This window comes from Neovison vison, chromosome 9 (assembly GCF_020171115.1).
Source record: "Neovison vison isolate M4711 chromosome 9, ASM_NN_V1, whole genome shotgun sequence".
Lineage (NCBI taxonomy): Eukaryota > Metazoa > Chordata > Mammalia > Carnivora > Mustelidae > Neogale > Neogale vison.
In genome coordinates this window covers 1,607,510-1,626,839 of record NC_058099.1, presented here as the reverse complement: position 1 = coordinate 1,626,839, position 19,330 = coordinate 1,607,510, and the positions used below count along the sequence as shown (strand labels likewise).

Genomic DNA, 19,330 nt, shown 5'->3' with positions numbered 1-19,330 from the left:
GGCAGCTCACGGTGTCCACCCAGCGCCCAGAGGAGGGAGGAGGGAGAAGCGCTTTCATGCTGCTGAGTCCCCCCGTGTCCTGTGGGCCTTTCCCAGGCTCTGCGGACGCGGGCTGCACCCTCCGCGGACCGGCTCCCCCTGCGGAGTCTGGCGCAACAGGCCCAGTGGTCCCGGTCTGGCCGGAAGCCGGCAGGGGATGTGATTTTACGCTAGACCACGCCCCACCGTGTCTGGGGGCAAGAGGGCTTTGCCCAGTTGGGCTCCGCGTTGGCTCTGTGCCTCTCCCGAGCCTGCTGGAGCTCAAGGAGGAAGCGGGCGGCGCTGGTGCCGGTCAGGGGTGCCGGCAGCGTGTGGCTGGCAGCGGCTCGGCTCTGTTCCCACGGGTTGGCTCTCAGCGCTTCGGCCACAGAGGCTGTGAGTCACGATTCCCAGTGCACTGAGCAGTCATGGCCGTCCAGCTCCGGGGTCGGAGCCCCGCACAGGGTAGCCTCTGCTGTCCGTGCTTCTCCAGCCGTGGGCCAAGGGCAGACCGGACCGCCGTGCACATCTCTGCCTCTGGGGGTGTCTTCACCCCAGGAGGAGAGTCCGGGACCGGGGGCTGGCATCTCACAAGTGTGAACGGGAGCTCAGCGGGGAGGGAGCCCCCACGTGGCTGCGCACCCCCATCTGAAATGAACCTGGGCCTCCAGGAGAGGGGACCTTGGCTGGGAGGTGCCCCTGAGGGCCTGGGTCCTGCTCCGTGTGAGCTGGGGCTTTCCGAAGCCAGCTTTGACGGGACAGGACTCTTGCCTCTGGAGCCAACTTCTGGGCCTAACTTGGAACAAGAAGTGATGCTGTGGTAAAGCCCTGGGCGAGGCGTGGGAGAGAACGTCCACTGGCCTCCGTACCTGGCAGCCGGGGGCCCCGTAAAGGTCACAGATGACACAGAGGCACTCTGGCTGCTTTGCAGTGGGCGGCAGCCCATAGGGTCTCTGACCCCGAGGCCCAGAGGACACGCAGATGTCCCGCAGGAGGCTTGTGTCCTTAATAAAGAGGGCTCGCGGGCCAGTTCCTAGAAGGCTGTGTCTGTGGCTGTTGGCCCCGTGGCCCCTGCCCCTGGACCGGCACTCAGCGCCAGGACAGGGACGAGGGAGGGAGGGCAGGAGAGCCAGATGGGGCGGGTGCTGCTCCAAGAGCCACTCACGGATGCTAAGGTCTGGGTCCCCCACCCCCGGGGCTGCCCCGTGGGCGTCCAGGACCTCAGGCGGCCCCTGCTTCCCCCCCAGGACGTGTTTGAGATGCGGTTTGCCAAGATGCCTGACGAGCCCGTGGAGGCGCCGGCGCTGCCTGCCCCCGCGGCCCCCGTGCTGAGCAAGGGCGCAGAGAGCAGCCGCAGCAGTGAGGAGAGCTCCTCGGACTCGGGCAGCTCCGACTCGGAGGAGGAGCGGGCCACCCGGCTGGCCGAGCTGCAGGAGCAGGTGAGCGCTGGGGCGGGGCCGGGGGCCGGGGGAGGGGTCCGCTCCGAGGGGTCATGTCTAGTGGGCGCGGCTCTGAGGCTCCCGTAGGGAGGAGGCGGCCCCACGCTGGCCCCACGCTGGCCTCCGACGGGGAGGAGAGAACAGAGATGAGCGGCCGCGGTCACCAGCGGGGGACGGGGGTGGCGCTGGTGTTTGACGGGGGGCTGAGCCTCCTTAGAGGGGGCACCACAGGGAGGGTGGTCCTGGGCATAGCCGCCCGGCAGCCCAGGGCCTGTGACGCCGTTTCCTGCCCTGGGAGATGATGCAGCTCTTGGGAGCCCCTCACGGCCCACAGAGATGGGAAGTGCGTGGAGCGCTTAGCACATGGCCAGGGAGGCCCTGGCACGGGGTACACGTTAGCTGCCGGCCTGGGTTGTTTAACCTGGTGTGTCTGCCACCTGACGTGGCAGTGGCTTCTAAACGGAGCCGTTGGAAACCTTTGTGCAGACGCATAAACCTCCGTGTGGGGTTGTCTTTATCAGAAGAATCCTAAGCGGGGAGAAAAAGCGACTGTGCCCCTGTGCTGGCCTGAGTGCACCACCAGGCTCCGGGGTCGGCCCCTCGGCCACCCACGCGCCACGTTTCCGGCGAGGACGGTGAGGCCCGGGAGCTCTCCAGCCCTGGCTGGGGTCGTGAGGGCAGAGGGGGCCTTTGATGCCCTCTGCCCCTGGACCCGTCTGGCTTTCGACAGCAGAGCGTGGCCCCATGCTCCCGGCTCAACCTCCCCACGTGTTTGAAGTGGCTTCAAGGGCACCCCAAAGCCCCCTTGGGCCAGCCCCTAGGGAGCCCTGCTCAGCCACGTGCTATTTTCCAGCTGAAGGCTGTGCACGAGCAGCTGGCCGCCCTGTCGCAGGCGCCCGTGAACAAGCCAAAGAGGAAGAAGGAGAAGAAGGAGAAGGAGAAGAAGAAGAAGGACAAGGACAAGGACAAGGACAAAGACAAGGAGAGGCACAAGGCAAAGTCCGAGGACGAGAAGAAGGCCAAGGTGGCCCCACCTGCCAAGCAGGCCCAACCGAAGAAGGCGCCTGCCAAGAAGGCCAGCAGCACGGCCGCGGCCAGCAGGTGGGCTGTGGCGCCCTCAGGCCCCGGCAAGCCCAGTGTCACATGTCCTAGGTGCTTGTGTGGTGGGAGGGTCCTGGATTTGGGCCTCTACACCTTGGCTGCAAATCCTGGTGACACGGAGACTGGGCTGATACGTGGAAAAATGGGCTGGGGGCTGGGTTGTCCTTGTCTCTCCCAGCTTTTGGGACAAAGTGAGGCCTCTGGTGGCAAGACTGAGCTCTGGAGATACCCCACAGCTCTCCGTGGGGCTAGCCTCTCGGGCTTGGGCACTGCGTGGTCGCACTCTCTGCCACAGACTTCGGCATCTCAAGCCCTTGGGGCCGTTTTCCTGCTTTGGGCCAAGGAGTTCTAGGGGCACTGCCTCTTAACACGGGTTTTACTTCCCGGTCCACTTGCCTTTTGTCCTCCCTTCTCCTGTGTCAGGCCCTGCCGTGAGGAGGGCCTGCCACGGACAGGACGACAGGGAGATGAGCATGGGGGCTGGTGCTCTGGCCGGCGGCCGCTCCTGCCCGGTAGAAGAAGGGCTCCCCAGAGCAGGGGGACAGCTGTGCTGGAGGGAGCCCAGCAGCAGTCGGGACAGGGTTCCAAGAGACAGGAACAGTGGGGACAGGGCCATGGACGCCAGCAGTGTTGTGGGAATTAGTGGGAACTGGGACAAAGCCCGTTCCACTGAGGAGTGGAGCCTGGTTTGGGAAAAGGGCTTGGGAGAGGCTGCTGCAGTTGGCCCGCTCTGTTGAGGCCTCTCGTTTCCCCCCCCCAGCAGGTGAAGGGAGGTCGTGAGGTGTTTGAGCTGGAAGTGGTCAGATCCTGGTCTGCGTGGGGAATGCAGTGGGGTGCGGGGATGGCAGGAGGCTCAGCCTTGGGAGGTTTTCTGGGTGAGAGGCCAGGGTGGCCGTGAACGGAGAGGCGGGGAGCACAGCCCTCAGGGCCCGGAAGCAGGAGGGCAGGGCGTAGGGAACCGGGGGTTTGGGCCTTGGCTGCTGGGTGCTCAGCGGCATCAACAAGGGGTGGGGGTGTTTTGTCCTCCCTCCCCTTTCCGAGCGGAGGCAGGAATCAGGTTTTCTTGTAACGTCTGCCTGGATTTGGGGTCCAGGTAACACTGGCCTTGAACATGAGTTGGGATGTGTTCTCCCCTATTTCTGGGTCAGTTTATAGAGCTGGTATTAATTCTTAACTAGTGAGTAGCATTCCCCAGTGAAAGCTTCTGGGCCTGGAGTGTTCATTGTGAGAAGGTTTTTAATGATGAATTCAGTTATTTTGGTAGATACAGGACTAGTGAGGTTTTTCAGTTTCATCTTGAGTGAGTTTTGGGGATTTGTGCTTTCGAGACATTGCTCCATTTCCCCTGAACTATGGAATTTTGGGACATTGGTTTGTGTGCCATGTACCCTTGCTGTCTAACATCGGTAGGGCCTCTAGTGATGTGTCCTTTTTGGGGAAGTCTGTCTTTTTTCGGGGTGAATCTGGAGAGAATGGAGGAGTTTTATTGGTTGTTAAAACAACCAGCATTTGATGACATTGGGTTTTATCTGCTTTCACTTCTTTTTGTTCATGGCCTTATTTTTATTACTTCCTGTTGCTTGTTTCGGACTTAATTTGCTTTTTTAACATAGAAACTTAGATTATTGATTTGAGACCTTCTTTTCTAACGTAAGCGTTTAGTACTATTTATTTCTGTCTGCACACTACTTTCGGTGTTTTCCACAAATTTGATGTGTGTGATTTCATTTAGTTCAAAATATTTTATTTCCCTTCAGCCTTCCTCTTGGACCACGGGTTGCTCAGAAGTATGTTGTTTAATTTCCAAGTATCTGGAGATTTTTTTTCTGGACATGGTTCTGTTATTGGTTCCTGGCTTGATTCTGGTAGGGTCAGAAAACATACCTTGTGTGATCACAGTACTTTTATTAAGATTTATTTTATGGCTGGGAACTGGGGAATGTTCCATGTGGACTTGCACATGTGTTTTCGTGCTCTTGGGTTGAGAATGTTAACTGAAATGTCAGGGAAAAAACAAACCAGAAACGTGTCAGTTAGCTTAATTCGGAGGATGGCGTGGCTCGGGACTTTTCCCCTCTTGCTGACGGGCTTTACCAGTCACTGGGAGAGAGTCGCCGGGTCCGCAGCGGAAACTGTGGATGTTTCCACTGCCCTTCAGTTCTCAGTTTTGCTTCAGACACTCTAAAGCTTGGTTTTTAGGTTTATACAGGTTGAGGGCTCTCACGTCTTCTCAGTCATTCGATCCTTTTCTCATATGCCATGTCCCTCTGCTTCCTGACACTGTTCCTGTTTCCAAAGTCTCCACTTTCTCAACACGGCCGCTGCAGCTTTCTTTCCGTTAGTGTTTGTGTGGTACAGTCCCCACACCCATTGCTTTTACTTGAATCTTCTGTCATTGTGTTTAACATAGGGTTGGTGGACCTCGTGTGAGTCAGCTCTTATTTCTTATCCAATCCGACTATGTCTTTTAGTTGGTGTGTTTAGACCATTTATATTTAATGTAATGACTTATGGAAATTGCATTTCAGTCTGCCGTTCCGTTATCTGTCTTCCCTGTAGGCTTTATTCCTGTGTCCCCCTTTTCTGCCTCCTTTTGGATTATTTGAGTATGGAGACCAGTTTTTTACCTGCTGTATCTGAGATGCCTGTGGAGTGTTGAGGGGAGCTGACCACTACAGTCTTTCCTGGCTGAGGCTTAGAGACCCCCAAGTGGGGAGCAGCTTCTGCTCTGACCTCTGAAACGGTCTTCTGTGTCCCTGCAGACACATATGCAGCCCTTAGACAGTCCACCTGGCTTCTGTGCGTGGGGCACTACTTAGGGCTTGCCTCTCGGTGAAAGAGCCTCGTTCTGGAGAGGTGGAAGGCCAGGCAGAACAGGAGCGAGGGGCAGGCTCCACAGGGGCTGGGGGGACATGGACTGGCAGCTCCACGGGGGGTGGGGGGGTAGAGGTAGGGACTCTACAGGGGTTGCGGGGACAGGGTCAGGGGCTCTGTGTCATGATGTTCTTTGCCTTGTGCCACAGGCAGCCGAAGAAGGGCGGCAAGCAGGCATCAGCCTCCTACGACTCGGAGGAGGAGGAAGAGGGCCTGCCCATGAGCTATGACGAGAAACGCCAGCTCAGCCTGGACATCAACCGGTTGCCCGGGGAGAAGCTGGGCCGGGTGGTGCACATCATCCAATCCCGGGAGCCCTCGCTCAGGGACTCCAATCCCGACGAGATCGAGATTGACTTTGAGACTCTGAAACCCACCACTTTGCGGGAGCTAGAGAGATACGTCAAGTCTTGTTTACAGAAAAAGCAAAGGAAGCCATTCTGTAAGTTGTGGGGACAGAACACCGTGCTCGCTGTCCCTACCCTCTCCCCTGCTTCCCCTCCTCCCCTCTCCTGCAGGCCTGGGGGGGAAGCTAGGCCATGGGGCGGGTCCCTGCCCTTGCCCATTCATGTGCCCCAGAGACACCTGTCTGTGTTCAGCCAGGCCCTTCTTCCCTGCTCTTGGGCAGGCAGGCGGTGCTCACGTGCCTTGGCCAGCCTGAGGACAGGCAGGAGCCCTGGGTCAGCCCCCAGCCCAGCCTTCGCCATGAGCCTTCCTGAGGCTACATTTGGGACCAGGGCTTGCAGGTGACCTCTTGATGATCCACTGCCAGGGCAGAACAGTTCCTCTTTGCCTGGAGTTGAGGGTCCAGAGACCTCCCAGGACAGACATCGGCACTGGCCCAGGCTTGTCCTGGAAGTCAGCGACTTCACTGGGTGGGGACCAGGCGCTGCCTGGGGCAGTGGGTCCTGGGGATTGAGAAGGGCAGGCCTGAGGCAGCCCCCAGCTGCAGGAGAGCTGGACACCGGCCCCAGGAAACAGCCAGGGTGCGCCTGGGCCTGCGTGTGGCCCTCTCAGTGGGCTTCCTCGCCTCCTCGGAGGGGTCAGTTGCTTCCTCCTGGATGTCCCGGGACCCCCGCAGGCAGCTGCGCTGACCCTTGGTAAGTTCCCCTGGGACTGAGAGGTGGTGGCCTCCCTGCTGAGGCTGAGGGAGAGCCGCATCCGCGCGGGAGGAGACACCTGCGAGTTTTGCACGGGCGAGCTCGGGCGGCAGCCCTGCGGGGCTGTGAGCACCCGGGAGGGCTGGTGGCCCCCGAGGCCGCCCTGCTGAGCTCCTGGGGTGGCCGCCGGCGGCTCAGCTCTGTGCTCCTCTGCAGCCACGAGCGGGAAGAAGCAGGCAGCCAAGTCGAAGGAGGAGTTAGCTCAGGAAAAGAAGAAGGAGTTAGAGAAGCGGCTGCAGGACGTGAGCGGGCAGCTGAGCAACAACAAGAAGCCGGCCAAGAAAGGTACCTGCCTGCGGGCGGCGCTGCTGCCCCCGCTTCCCTGGGCTCCGAGGGGCGGGGCGGGGCGGGCGTGACGGTGGGTGGGGTTGGGGCGTGGCAGGGGCGGGGCTGGCAGTGGGCGGGGTGGGGTGGGCGGGGCATGGGCTGCGGACCCAGCCTTCAGTCTGGGGCTTCAGCGGGGTGGCCGCATGCCCTTAGATGACGCTCTTGACACCCTGAAACCGCAGGTCCTTTGGGTCTCCCTCCTGCAGGGAGGTTGAGCCCATGGCGGCGTGTGGGAGAGCTCCCCCTGCCAGAACTGCCCAGCACCCCCGCAGAGGACTTTCTGGAAGGGCCTAGCTGTGGTCTTTGCGGGTGGACCCCGTGGCTTGAGAGGGACTGGGGTCCTGACCCCTGGCGTCAGGCTTTCTGGCTGTCCCCAGGCAGGAGAGCCGTTCCAGCTCCCTGCCCCCAGGCCCTGTGCTTTGTGGACGAGGGCTCGTACTCTAGGTGAGCAGGTGATTTCACTGCTTCTCTCCTTCCTCTGGAGCCACGAGAAAGGGCAGATCCCGTTTTCCCAGCCCCAGGTAGGGAGCGGTCAGAGTCCACGGCCACGGGGTGGCTGGATGCTGCGGCCCTGCCTGCTCCAAGCAGGGAGGGGCCCTCTGGTTTCCCCTGGGAAGGGCAGAGTAGGCCCCGTCTTCAAACTGCTGGCCCCCCCCACGCCGCATCGGTTCCTCGTGGTGGACTATTTCGTGTTTTCTCGACTCTGGTGTATTCGATAGTTTGTGGGCCTCTGCGCCATGTTTACCTGCACTTCCACACCAGCTGTGTGGGCTTTTGCTCGCGCCAGCTCTGCAGTCCCAATGCAGGTGGGATCCGGTGACTCAGTTCCTTTCCGACGCTGTTGGCTTAGGGTTAGCCCAGAGCCCAGAGGTGGGAGGCTCACCCCCACAAGACCACCTTTCTCCCAAACGCCAGCTGCAAGTCCGAGGCCTGCCTTACACTGACCAGCAGGCTGTGCACGGGGGCTCCCATGACCCTCTGCTCAGACCTGGCGGCTTGCTAGGAAGCCCTTGTCCTTGCCGCATACCGCCTTGTCCGGAGTAGCAAGTGGCAGAGGCGCAGGGAGAGGCATGGTGGAGCTTCCCTCCCCTCTCTGTGCATGCCCCCTCCCCACACGTCCGTGTGCCCCTGAGCCCAGAAGCTCAGCGTCCAGAGTGTCCTGGTGCTCCTCTCCTGCAGCCTCTCTGCCCGCAGCCCCCAGCCCCGGTCCCGCGGTTTTCCTGGTGACCCGCCACCCCGAGTCTCTCATGAGCCTAAACTCCGGTGTGAGCCACGGAGGCTGCTTGTAAATAAGCAGACATTCCGCTCACCCCGGAGATGCCTGGGTTCTCGGGGCGCTGTGCCTGGAGCCCGGACAAAGGCCAGACACATTCTTTACCGTCCGGTACCCTCATGGATGCAGGCGTGCATCCCACCGAACCTCGGTTTAATGCTGGCAGAGCGACTGGGTGTGGAAACGGGGGGTCGAGGCTCACGACGTGTCGGTGTGAAGCGGGGGGTGCTCCGGAAGAGCTTGGTGGGCGAGCGCAGGGGTGCGTGGGAGCGCGCCTCTCACCTGCCGCGTCTCCCCCAGAGAAAGCGGGCTCCGCGCCCTCGGGAGGGCCGTCCCGGCTCAGCAGCAGCAGCTCCTCCGGGTCCGGGAGCAGCAGTTCCAGCGGATCCAGCTCGGACAGCAGCGACTCGGAATGAGCTCTGCACTCGGAGCAGAACAGAAGCAGCGACGTCGCACACGCCGAGACTCTGCAGTGTTCCCTTCTCTGGTTAATATACTACTTTCGTTCCACGGTGTGCAGGTTTTCTTTTTAACTCAGTGTTATGGTATCTTCCAGTTTTTGCTTTAATAGGTCAAAGATCTTTCTTGTGTGTCCGTGAGGCTTTCTGAGCAGGGGTGAGACCGCGTAAAGTCCTTTCTTCGTAACTGAGTTCAGTTGCTTGGAGATGGCAACTTCCAACGCTGACCTGATGACCGTAGACAACCATGTCGGATGGGATCTGAAGTTTCTTGCAAAAATCCCTTTCTTAGGCCGACCTGGTCTGTAGCTCCAGAAAGAATTGTTGGAAAGGAAGTTTCTCTGAGATGGTACCATACTGAAGGCTGTCAGCTTTGCGAATGGGTGTGGTCTCTGCCCTTGGACTCCCGGCGCTCAGCCCTGCTGCAGGCCAGGCTTGCCTCTTGCTGCGGGGGGGCCGAAGGTGTGGGGGCGGGGCCCGTGGGCTCCAGTCCTGGCTTCTGCAGGGGAGGGTTGGGGAGAGGCGGGAGGGCGCAGAGGGAGGGGCGTCAGGAGCTCCCGGGAGGGAACACGGGGGCCGCCTGTGCCAGCGCAGCTTTCCATACACTGAAACTTTTACCTCAACTTAAAAAAAAAAGGAAAAAAAAGAAAAAAAAAGAAAAGATTTAAAAAACAAAAAACAAAAGGAGACTTTTTTTGTAAGGTTCAATTTTCTACGAAAGTCCAGCCCCATGTGTGTCCCCAACCCGTGAGCTGCCGGTGCCGCACACTCTGGAGACCTTTCCCCGGTTTCGTGTATATAGGAACACTTTATTTATTAACATCATTGGTCGTTTTTTTTAAAAAAAGAAAAACAAAACTGCAAAAGAAATGCATTTAAAAAAAAAAGAAAAAAAAAGCAGACACGCACACGCAGGCCTTTTATGTGGTTGGAAGGAGAGCCCAGACCCTGCCCGGATGGCGGACTGTGACCTCCAGGTGCTGGCGACCCGCCACCTGTGCCGGTGCTCCGTCGCGCCCGCGCGCTCGCCCTCCCCGCCGGCCCCGCGGCCCGCGTCTGTCTGCGTGCGCGCGCGGGGTCCGGACGCACAGGCACAGACAACTTCCAGCCGCAGCACATGCTCAGTCTTCGTTCTGTGTGTCCAGTTCTTTTGTACTCACTTCTGGTCTCTCTAGGACTGTTTTAAAAGAAATCAATTTAGGGAACCCCAGTTATATAATATAAACTTTGTAATCTGAAAGAAAAAAATGTATAGTAAATCTAAGTCTTGATTTTTAACTTTCTATTGTAAAAAAATAATAATAATAATATACAGAGTTTAACAGAAGGTTATGTTTTGGTTTTGTTTTTTTCCAGAGGCTGCCCTGCGGCCTTTGGGTACAGGGACACCCCACATTGCCCGCCTGAACTCAGAGCATTCTGGCTCCGGCCGCGAGTGCCGGGCCCGCCAGCCAGTCCCCCCTGCCCACCGGGCGCCCCTCACCTCCAGCCCCGAAGGCAGGAGCAGTGGCCTGGCCAGGCTCTCCCCAGGGGCAGGAGGAGCCTCTGGCCCTCCCTTAGCCACAGGCGGCTTTGCTCCCGGAAGACCACTCCAGGCTCCCTGCTCAAGCGTTTTCCATTAGCACAGAAATGACTGAGGCAGGGCCTTCTCCCAGACCTTGGTGGGAGGACTTCCTGGAGGTGGGTGCTGGGGGCAGAGCTGGCCTTGGGTCTGGTGGGGAGTTTCCAGGTGGACAGGGGGGAACTGGTCATTGGTAGCCCAGTAGGGGGTGCAGTCTTTACAAATTCTTAAAATGAAATCAGGTTCCCCCGGCCCTTAACGGTCACAGGCAAGGGTGCCCTTGCTGGTCGTGGAACTGATGAGGCGGTGGGTGGCGGGTTACCATGTTTCTTACCTGCTGGTGATTCTGACGCTTGGTGAGTTTTGAGCCAGTTTGTTAAACTTTTCATTAAGTTTTGTTTATAATAAAAATATATGTGGATTTTTCAACTTGCCATTTTTTAGAGTTACCCTTGTGTTTCAAAGATGTTTTTCTAAGCAGATCTGTAACAGAATATTTAAACTAGGACTTTAATCCGTGACACGGTGGACGGTCTCTAAGCAGCTCTCGCTGGCCACAGGCAGCAAGCATGCCTCCCCGAGCAGGGGTTGCCGGGCCGTGCGTGGGGGGCTCCTGGGGAGCACCTGTCCGGCTGCGGGCGTCGTGGGGGCGGTCACCTGCGGGAGCCCGGCACAGTGGAAGCATTTCAGATCACTTCACTGTCCGCTGGCTCTGCGGGAAACCTGGGTTCCAGAACAACTCTGCCCCTCTCCCCTGTCCCTAGTGAGGCCGCCGGCCACCATGGCGCAGAGGGCTGCCGGCTGTCGGAGCAGTGTAGTTCGATGGTGCTGGTTTCTTAGGGCTTTCTGTGCAGACTTCAAAGCCGATGTCTCTTCCGAGTTCAGGTGAACGTCCTCAGTCCCCTCGAGGTCAGCCTGTGGGCGTTTGCCATCTCCACGTCTCTGTGCTGGGGAGACCGCAGTCGGACAGGCCGGGCTCTTGAGGCACGGAGAACCCGAGGGCGGCTTTCACGGCCTCTTCCCGAGGGAGAAGGAACCGTGCGGTTAGCAGGCTGGTCTCCTGGGAGCCCCGGAGGCCCAGGGGACAGAGACCCCCGCGTGCGATGGGCAGTGTCATCTTGCGTACAAACTGTAAGATATGTTATCTTTTCGTTTCTCTTTTTGTTCTTAAGCAACATCATGTCTGTGACAGCTCTCTGGGGAAAACATCCCCCGGAGAAAGGATGCGTTCCCCCCAAGTGTAGCCTGTCCCTCAATACTGACATCATGCTTCCAGAAGTTTTTCTTTTTTATATTTAAAATGTTACTTTTCTGTATGATGTGCATGCAAGTTTACGGTAACTTTTCTTACTTTTTAGTGCCGTTTCTAGTATATTCCTGTAAATGTCAGTTACTGAAAATTGAGTCCAATGTAAGTAGTTTTAGCTCGTTTATTGCAATGCTGGCCTCAACACAACAGAATAAAAATGGTAGAAAGTACTCTTTGATGTTTCTGGTAATCATGGACCCTTCTCCTGGGGCATTTGTTTTGTTTTCATAATAAAACCAAAAAAAAAAAAAAAAAAAAGTGCCTGTGTGTGCCTTTGCTTGTGCTTTCTGGTGGCTCCCAGCCTCGCGGATGCGCGTGTGGAGGTGCCGTGAAGGCCGCCCGCTGCCCTCGGGCTCTTCGCGGCTCACACCCTGGACCGTCCAGCTGCTGAAGCAGCCCAGCTCCTCCGCCTGGGCAGGAGGGCACATCACCGTAGCCTTTCTCTTCCGCGGACTGGTCTTTGTAGAGGCACAGCCTCGGTCACATTGCGTCTCACTCGCTGTCCCTCCTCTCTGCGCAGATGCCTCCCCTGGCACTCCGGCTGCGTGGGGGCTGGTTCCAGGGCCGGTTGCCGGCGGCCGGCAGCAGACGCTGTCCTGCGGGCACAGTCGCCGGTCTGCTGGAGTTTTCCAGCACTCCGAAGAGCCTGGCAGAGAGGCTTCTGCAAGGAATGGACGGCGGGTGGGTGCCCTGATGCTGTTTTTTGAGCAGTCGTGGCTGTTAGCGCCTGTCTCAACCGCACCCACCCTCCCACCCCCCGACTGTCAGCAGGCCCCTTCCGGCATCCTCGTAGCACGTGCCATCCTTGTCCGGACTCACCCCCCTTTCATCCAGGCTGACCTCCCCAAGCACGGGGACTGGACTGTGTCCACCTCCGTGGCCCCAGCCCCAGCCAGGAAGCCAGGCGCCGGGGCTTCCCTCCACCAGATGGTGGCTTCCTATTCTCCAAGCAGCTTAGCGCCTGCTGTCCTCTGGGCAGCCGCCGCATGTCGGTCCCCTGCACGCCCTGATCTGTGCAGACCCTGGCCGTGGCCAGTGCTGTCTTCCCAGGTGCTCTCCATGCCTGGGGTCGGAGTAACCAGCACCTGTGCTCAGGGTGATCCGAGGTGCGCACCAGCGGGGGGGGGCACTCCAGAGGAGTCTGCACTTTGCTTTCTTCCCGAGCAGAACTTGCTGAGCTGCAAGGATGTCGCGCGAACGGTCTCCTGGGTAATCCTGGTGTCAGGGCGGCCGGACGCAGGCAGGTCTTACTCGGTGGAGACGGGGCAACACCAGGAGGAGACTCGGGAAACGGGACTTCAAACCCCCCGACCCACTCAGCAGGCAAGCCTAGGGTCCATGGCTGAGACCAGGCCTCTGGCTGGACATTCGGGGAGCGAGCTCTGACCCAGCAGTTCCGCTTCCAGGACGCTTGCGAAGGAACTTGCACACCCACAAGAAGAACCAGGTCCGACGAAGCTCGGGACACGCTGTGTGCAGGGCGGCCACAGGAGCGTCTTGTGGGCTCACGGGAGTGCTGCCAGTGAGACAGTCAGAGCAGGACGTAGATGTCCGTCTGGACAGCTGGGCGAGAAGAAACCCTCAGGACGAGATGCGCAGTGCCGGCCGTGCCTTTAGAACCTGCACGGGGACACGTGCAGAGTTGCTCCTGCCTGCCTGCGGAGGACACTCTTGTCCTTTATGGATTTCTGTAACGGGGTTTGTAGCAATCGTGAGATTCTCCTGTTGCAAAAACCTAACCTAAAGCCAACGTAAGGTATTATGAACAAACAGATAAGAGTGAAGAAGGAAGGAATCCCCCAAAGCTTATTTATTTAGAAAAATCGGCTTTAACAAAAGACATCCCCACATTTGCAGAACCGCGCAGAGGTCCCTACAGCCGAAGGCACGTCCACTGCAAATGCCAAACGGTCCACGTGGGGCCGCCGCAGAGCTGACTGTCCGCCGCCTCTGTGCACGGGGCCGTGAGATCCCATAGGAAGCAGCTGATGTGAAACTTGAAAATACATCTCGGTTTCCGTACTGTTTTTTTGGATGCCCTCACATGCTCGCCCCCAAGTATGTGGAAGCTGGTGTAGAACCTTCTAGAAGCTACTACAGTGCATCGCACACAATTCCTATTTTCATCATCGAAGGCCCTGCTGCGAGGCTGCCACTGGCCCCTTACTCCCACCTGGCCCCGCACGCCACGCTTGGCCATACCTGACGCTGGTTCCTTCATCTTTTTTAGGTCTGTCCTGTTCTTTACCAGAAAGAAGGCAATCCTGGAGACGACCTAGAAAATTCTGAAAAGGTCTGGAGCCAGGGTTGTCCCTCTTGCTTGGGCCTCTTGGAAACAGAAGAGCCACATCTAGCTGTGTCCCCACCCAGGCCTTGTCCCCAGTGCTGGCAGGGCTGCCGCCAAGCCCGGGAGCCAGGTCCGCCACTCACGTGGTATGTGGAGAGGCCTCAGGAGCCCCTGCGAGCATTCTTGGATTCTGGAAGCACATGCGGGTCTCCTTGTTCACTGTCCAGAATCTCCCAGTAAGGCCTGGGGACCACAAGGCCACTCGCTGAGTGCAGCATGGCCTGATCTCCGCCCAGCTCCGCGCCCGGGCCCAGGGTATCCCACAGAACTACATGATGGTACAGAACTTGGATCGGCCTGTGTCCCGAGAGACTCCGAGCTTGTGTCTGTCCCGCACCAGGATGGCCTCGTTTCCATACTGTGAGTACCACATGCTACGGCTCCTGCTCAGGTAGGTCCCGGGGGGCCCCGATTCCAGCTGCTGCTGCTGCTGCTGCCAGATAAGCAAGGACGTGTCCCGGTACCGCAGCCGGGCGTAGCTTTCGGACAGAGCTTTCTCTGCCAGCGGCACACGGCTGCTCATCACTGGTCGGCAGCTCCCCACTCCCGGGTGCCTGCAGGGCAGGCCTCTCCGAGCCAGTCGCCGGCGTGGACGGCCGCACACTGCTTTACACTGTGTACACTCATCAGCTGCCTTGTGAGCTGCTGGGGCTGAGGACCCCTCATTTAACTCAGTGGTGAAAACCACGAACTCAGGCCAGGTGTAGGCAACACCTTCAGGAGCGCGACATTGCGAGGGAACTGGGGAGGAGCCTGGGGCGCCGTGGAGACGTCCAAGGACCTGTGAGCCGTGCAGTGTCGCCCGGGCCCCTGCTTTGTCAGACCCGCGTCTGCCACGGGCGAGATTCCCACCTGGGGGCCCCTGGCCGGGCGTGGACTGCGATTCCGACACCACGGCCCGGCCCACTCAACTGGAACCAATGTATCTGGTGCCTTGCATGCGAGGACATCGCACAGCTGGACAGATGTTGACCTCTGTCTCCATAACTGCCCGCCCAGATCCAAGCCTCTGTCGGCTTCCGGCACCACGGGGCCACTCTGATGGAGCCGGCGTCCGTTCAGTCCTGCGTCCTCAGCTCTCGCCCGGCTGTTGCTACAAAGAAATGAACACGCTGTCAGGTGCGGGGAGATGGCCGGGCGGCGAGGGGAGGCTTGGCGGCGCCCGGTCTCAGCTCTTTGGGGATCACAGCCTCCAGCCAAGCTACTGGCCCCTGGCACGACCTCACCTGCTGTCCCGGGCCCCCAGACTGTGAGCCTGCGTTTAAGAGGCAGACCTGTGACCCCTCCCAGTGCCTTTATGAACGAACGGGGGTCCTGGGAGAGCCGTCTGTGGGCGCGCCAGTGTCGAGATAGGGAAATGAAGCCCCAAGAACCTGAGCGGGCGCAGGTTTTGGGACCGGCCCAGCAAGCGCCCGCCCAAGAGGGGGTTTGCTCAGGCTGCTAAGGGGGCGCGGGACTCACCCGGCCACCAGGGCCCTTTCTGCTTCAGGCAGCCGGAGGCCCCTGGGCGGACAGGGGGAATGGACAGGAAATGATGCGGAAACCAAGCACGAAGCATCCACTGACCGCCCGCCCCCCATGCTTTCCCAGGCTGCAGGATTTCTGCACGCCCCGTGCTCCGGTCACGCAGCCGCCGGTGGCTGCCACAGGTTCTCCCCAAGTCGCCGGGCCTGAGCCCAGGAGCCCCTCAGGGCACCTCTGGGTCCCCCACCTACGGCCTCCTCGTGCCCGCGCTCTATCTGTCACCCTGCCCACGTCTCCCATCTCCACCTGCGCCCATGGCCTCGCGCCCCCGTCCCCGCGACCCGCGTGGCAGGCCCACTCCCCCACCGCCGCCCCCTCCCGCCGCCTCCCGCGCTCCAGGGCCTCCCGCCCACGCCCCCCACCGCCGCCGCCGCCCGCACCGCCCTCTGCTCCGTCACCCGCCCCCTCATCTCCGTCGCCCCCATCGCCCCCGCCCGCACCCCCCGCCCCCAGCCGCAGGCCGGCGCCCAGTCACCCGCGCGGAGGGGCCTCCGGGGGCCTCGGGGATGCGCCGGCGGCCGGGCGGGGCGGGGCGGGGCGCGGGCCGCGTTTCCATGGCAGCGGCGCAGGCATGCGCAGCCGAGCGCCGAGCCGGGGCAGGCCGGCGACACGATCCCAGGGCGCCGGAGCGGCCGCGTCCCCGTCCCGGCCCCGACCGCGGTTTCGCCCTCGCGCGGGCGGCTTCGGCCGCGCTGCAGCTTCTGCTCCCCGCTTCCGCGCTCCCAGGAACCCGCAGGCCTCGGGACACGATGCTGGGGGAGCGGCCGACGGGCGGGGGTGTCGGGGGCGCGGGGGACGGGCACTGGCGTCGCGGGCCGCGATCAGTCACCGAGTCCGCCCGAGAGCTCGGGCCGAAAGTGCAGATGAGCAGTCGCGTTCGTGCCTTCGGGCGCTCGGAATGACGTCCTGGGCCCCCGCCCCGCTGCCCCCGAGGGCGCCGCGCGCTCCAGGCTCGCCAACAGCGCCCTCCCGGGGCCTCCGCGCGGCCCTCGCCGGCTGGGGCGCCGACGCGGAAGACGGTCGGGAAGCGGGTCCACGGGCGCTGCCCCTCGCGCTGCCCCTCGCGCTGCCCCTCGCGCTGCCCCTCGCGCTGCCCCTCGCGCTGCCCCTCGCGCTGCCCCTCGCGCTGCCCCTCGCGCTGCCCCTCGCGCTGCCCCTCGCGCTGCCCCTGCCCGCCCCGCCCCCCGCGCCCGCCGGAGCGCCCCGCCCCCCGCACGCGCAGGTCTGCGCCCGCCCCACCAGCGCGGCCCGCACGGGCGCCGACGTCCAGCGAACACCCGAGCCGGGTCAGCGCGGGTCCGGGGGTCGGGCCCCGGGAAGGCCGGCCCACGCGCGGCGGGGAATTGTGGCCGCGGGACAGCGGCCGCTTGTCATCACGAGGAGACGTGTTTCTAGGTTCCTCGTGGGCCAAGGAGGGACTCAGGACACGGATTGCGGGGCACGGAACGGAACGCGGATGAAAACGTAAGAGCGCGTGGGCTGCTGCGGCCGGAGCTCGGATCGCGGGCGAGGGCACCGGCGGCGCGCACCGGGGCGCGGAAACTGCCCGCTGTGTGCAGCCGCTCGGTCACGCTCAAACTTTCCTGAATTAAACGTTTATTTTAAAAGTGGAGGAAACGTTAACGAACTGGAATTAAAAAATAAACAGGTGAAAAGGACGGTCGCAGAGATGAGAGGAAACTGGCAGTCTGTGTGTCACTGATCAGGGACGTAGGCCCAGGTGGAAGACAGAAGCCCCCCCAGTGAGCGGCCCGGAGAGGCGTTAAGAGAAGGGGTCGTTGGGAGGCACAGAGTGGTCAACGAGGTAACGTCTGGAGGGCCCCGTAAGTTCCAACTGCCGGAAGCAGCTAGAGCTGCTCCAAGCTCAAGGAGCAAAGGGGGGTCCTGTTACGGAAAGAAGTAGGGAGACTCTAGGAGAGCTTGGGAGCTCGGAGCTGAAACGCAGACTTCTGGGGAGGGAGCACCAGCAGCTTGAGCTGGTGTCTGCGCTGACAGCCGGAGCAGCGGGGACACAGACCCCAGCGAAGGGACGCCAGCCAGCTGCTGCCTCCGAGCGGAGGAAACACAGTAAAGTGGATTTTGTGCTTGTTGGGAAAACCCAAGACTGGATGCAGCAGCTGCTTCAGGAAAAACAAAACAAACCCATGAAGAATCTTTGCTGGGGGCGTGCACGCTGGCAAGAAGCCCAGAGGAAGCCGAGAGGAAGGAGCACACCCTCCTCCCGCTCCTAGTCTGTCTCCCAGAGCTTACCAGGAAGACGCTGGCAAAGGGGGAAATGAGATTTGCAGAGTCCTGGTCGGAGCATCACAAAGCAGAGTGGAAAGGATGTTTGGATCACGTTTAAGGTAAAGGCTGCAGGTGACAGCCAAAACTTCCAGACGGCTGTGGTCCCGCCCTTTGTTCCTTCAACTGCGGTACACACATTCTATGCATAGTGGAACTCCATACAACAGAAGCAAAACCCCAAAACCCAGCTCTACTAAGAGCCTGAGATGATGCCACTCTCTTTCATACTAGAGTGAGACAGTCTGGCCCCCTGCCCATTTGGAGGAGATGCAACATCTCAACGGACCTTTCCGGTTAGGGTCTCCTTCCCTCTGAATATCCTCCCTGAAACAAAGTTGCAAAGTTCACTTCCAACAATAGGTCCTGAAAATAATAAGGGGCATGAGCTGGTTAGCGGGAGGGGAGCATGGAGAGCTGTCACGTGCTTGCTGCTGCACTGGCTTTGTCCAAGACCGCTCTGCCCTCAGCAGCATCTCAGCTAGGCGAGGTTTCTTTAACTACTGGGCGACTTACACCTTCATTCCCAGAGGGCATGAACCTTTAACGCTCTTATTTATTTTGTGGTAGCTTTCTAAGCTTTCTATTCTACTTCGCAGCAGAAATGCTAAACTGCTGGGGCGCCTGGGGAACTCAGTGGGTTAAGCCTCTGCCTTCAGCTCAGGTCATGGTCTCAGGGTCCTGGCATCGAGCCCCACATCGGGCATCTCTGCTCAGCACGGAGCCTGCTTACCCCTCTCTCTGCCTGCCTCTCTGCCTACTTGTGATCTCTATCAAATAAATAAATAAAATCTTAAAAAAAAAAGCACTGTGAAGACTTATTAGCGGTCAGAGGAGCTGCCCTTTGTGCCCTTTGGGTCCTGGAGACCAGCCATGTGGCCGTGGGGGGACAGCACCTTGTATCTGTCTCCAGTTCAAAGCACACACCTGAATCTGTGAACGAGGACCTCAAACTTCCGTGGCGTTGCTCCCAAGTGGTGCTCTAACGGTGTCCTCGGTGGGCCACCCCGCTCATTAGAAGGCGGGCACTTCTGGGGGATGGGGTGCAGCTACGACCAGTGAATTCCATGAGCAGGAGTCCACTATTTGGCCTTCTTCTGTTCAGGAATGAGCTCAGGAGCGCTATTGTGTGGGAAACATGATGGCCAGCAAGGCCCTGCCCAGCTCCATGGATATGGACAGCTGTGCTGGCAGGAGAATGAAGGGCAGGAAAAGCCAATCCACATCGAGAATCAGTATCTATTCCAGCGAGACGGATGGAACTCCTGTCCCCTCCACGATAGACCGGTCCAGTGTAGGAAGCCTGTCACCGCCTGGCTGGCTGGCCCCTGTGTGACGGCATCATAAGGCGGGTCCAGCACTGACCTTGGCTATGGGCGGACGCGCACCTCCCCACCCGCAGTGGCACTACACAGATCAGCTCTGGTGTGGAGGTCGGTGGAGTGGTCTGAGCTGCACCTCCATCCCTCCCGCTGGGGCACATCCCACGTCCGGGATAGGGAACGAGCTCCTGCAATTCAATAAGAGAAGGAGATGAGTCAACAGTTAAAAAAAAATAATCATCAAGAAAATCCAAACTAAGGGGAGCGCGGCCGGCTCAGTCAGTGGAGTGTGCGGCTCCTGGTCTCAGGGTTGTGAGTCCGAGCCCCACGTCGG

The 19,330-nt window shown here is 60.0% G+C and overlaps 2 protein-coding genes across 4 annotated transcripts in view; one reads left to right on the top strand and one right to left on the bottom strand.

Moving 5' to 3' along the window:
* BRD3 (bromodomain containing 3) overlaps positions 1-11,778 on the top strand; it is a 34,045-nt gene extending 22,267 nt beyond the window's left edge. For both annotated transcript variants that reach the window (XM_044264517.1, XM_044264516.1), the window contains exons 8-12: positions 1,266-1,457; positions 2,311-2,558; positions 5,582-5,874; positions 6,749-6,877; positions 8,493-11,778. In XM_044264517.1, coding sequence (XP_044120452.1) covers positions 1,266-1,457; positions 2,311-2,558; positions 5,582-5,874; positions 6,749-6,877; positions 8,493-8,608 — 978 coding nt within the window. In that variant the 3' untranslated portion in view covers positions 8,609-11,778. The remainder of the gene's footprint in view (positions 1-1,265; positions 1,458-2,310; positions 2,559-5,581; positions 5,875-6,748; positions 6,878-8,492) is intronic.
* A 1,530-nt stretch (positions 11,779-13,308) lies between these two features.
* BRD3OS (BRD3 opposite strand) lies at positions 13,309-16,390 on the bottom strand. 2 transcript variants are annotated; one of them, XM_044264514.1, is made up of 2 exons: positions 16,221-16,390; positions 13,309-14,960 (listed from the first exon to the last, which is right to left on the bottom strand). In XM_044264514.1, exon 2 carries the CDS (start codon positions 14,388-14,390, stop codon positions 14,136-14,138), a length of 255 nt encoding a protein of 84 aa, XP_044120449.1. In that variant the 5' UTR covers positions 14,391-14,960; positions 16,221-16,390; the 3' UTR covers positions 13,309-14,135. The 2 variants fall into 2 exon arrangements, with proteins under 2 accessions (XP_044120449.1, XP_044120448.1); XM_044264513.1 differs by lacking the exon at positions 16,221-16,390 and adding an exon at positions 15,867-15,917.
* Between the last annotated feature and the right edge of the window lie 2,940 nt (positions 16,391-19,330).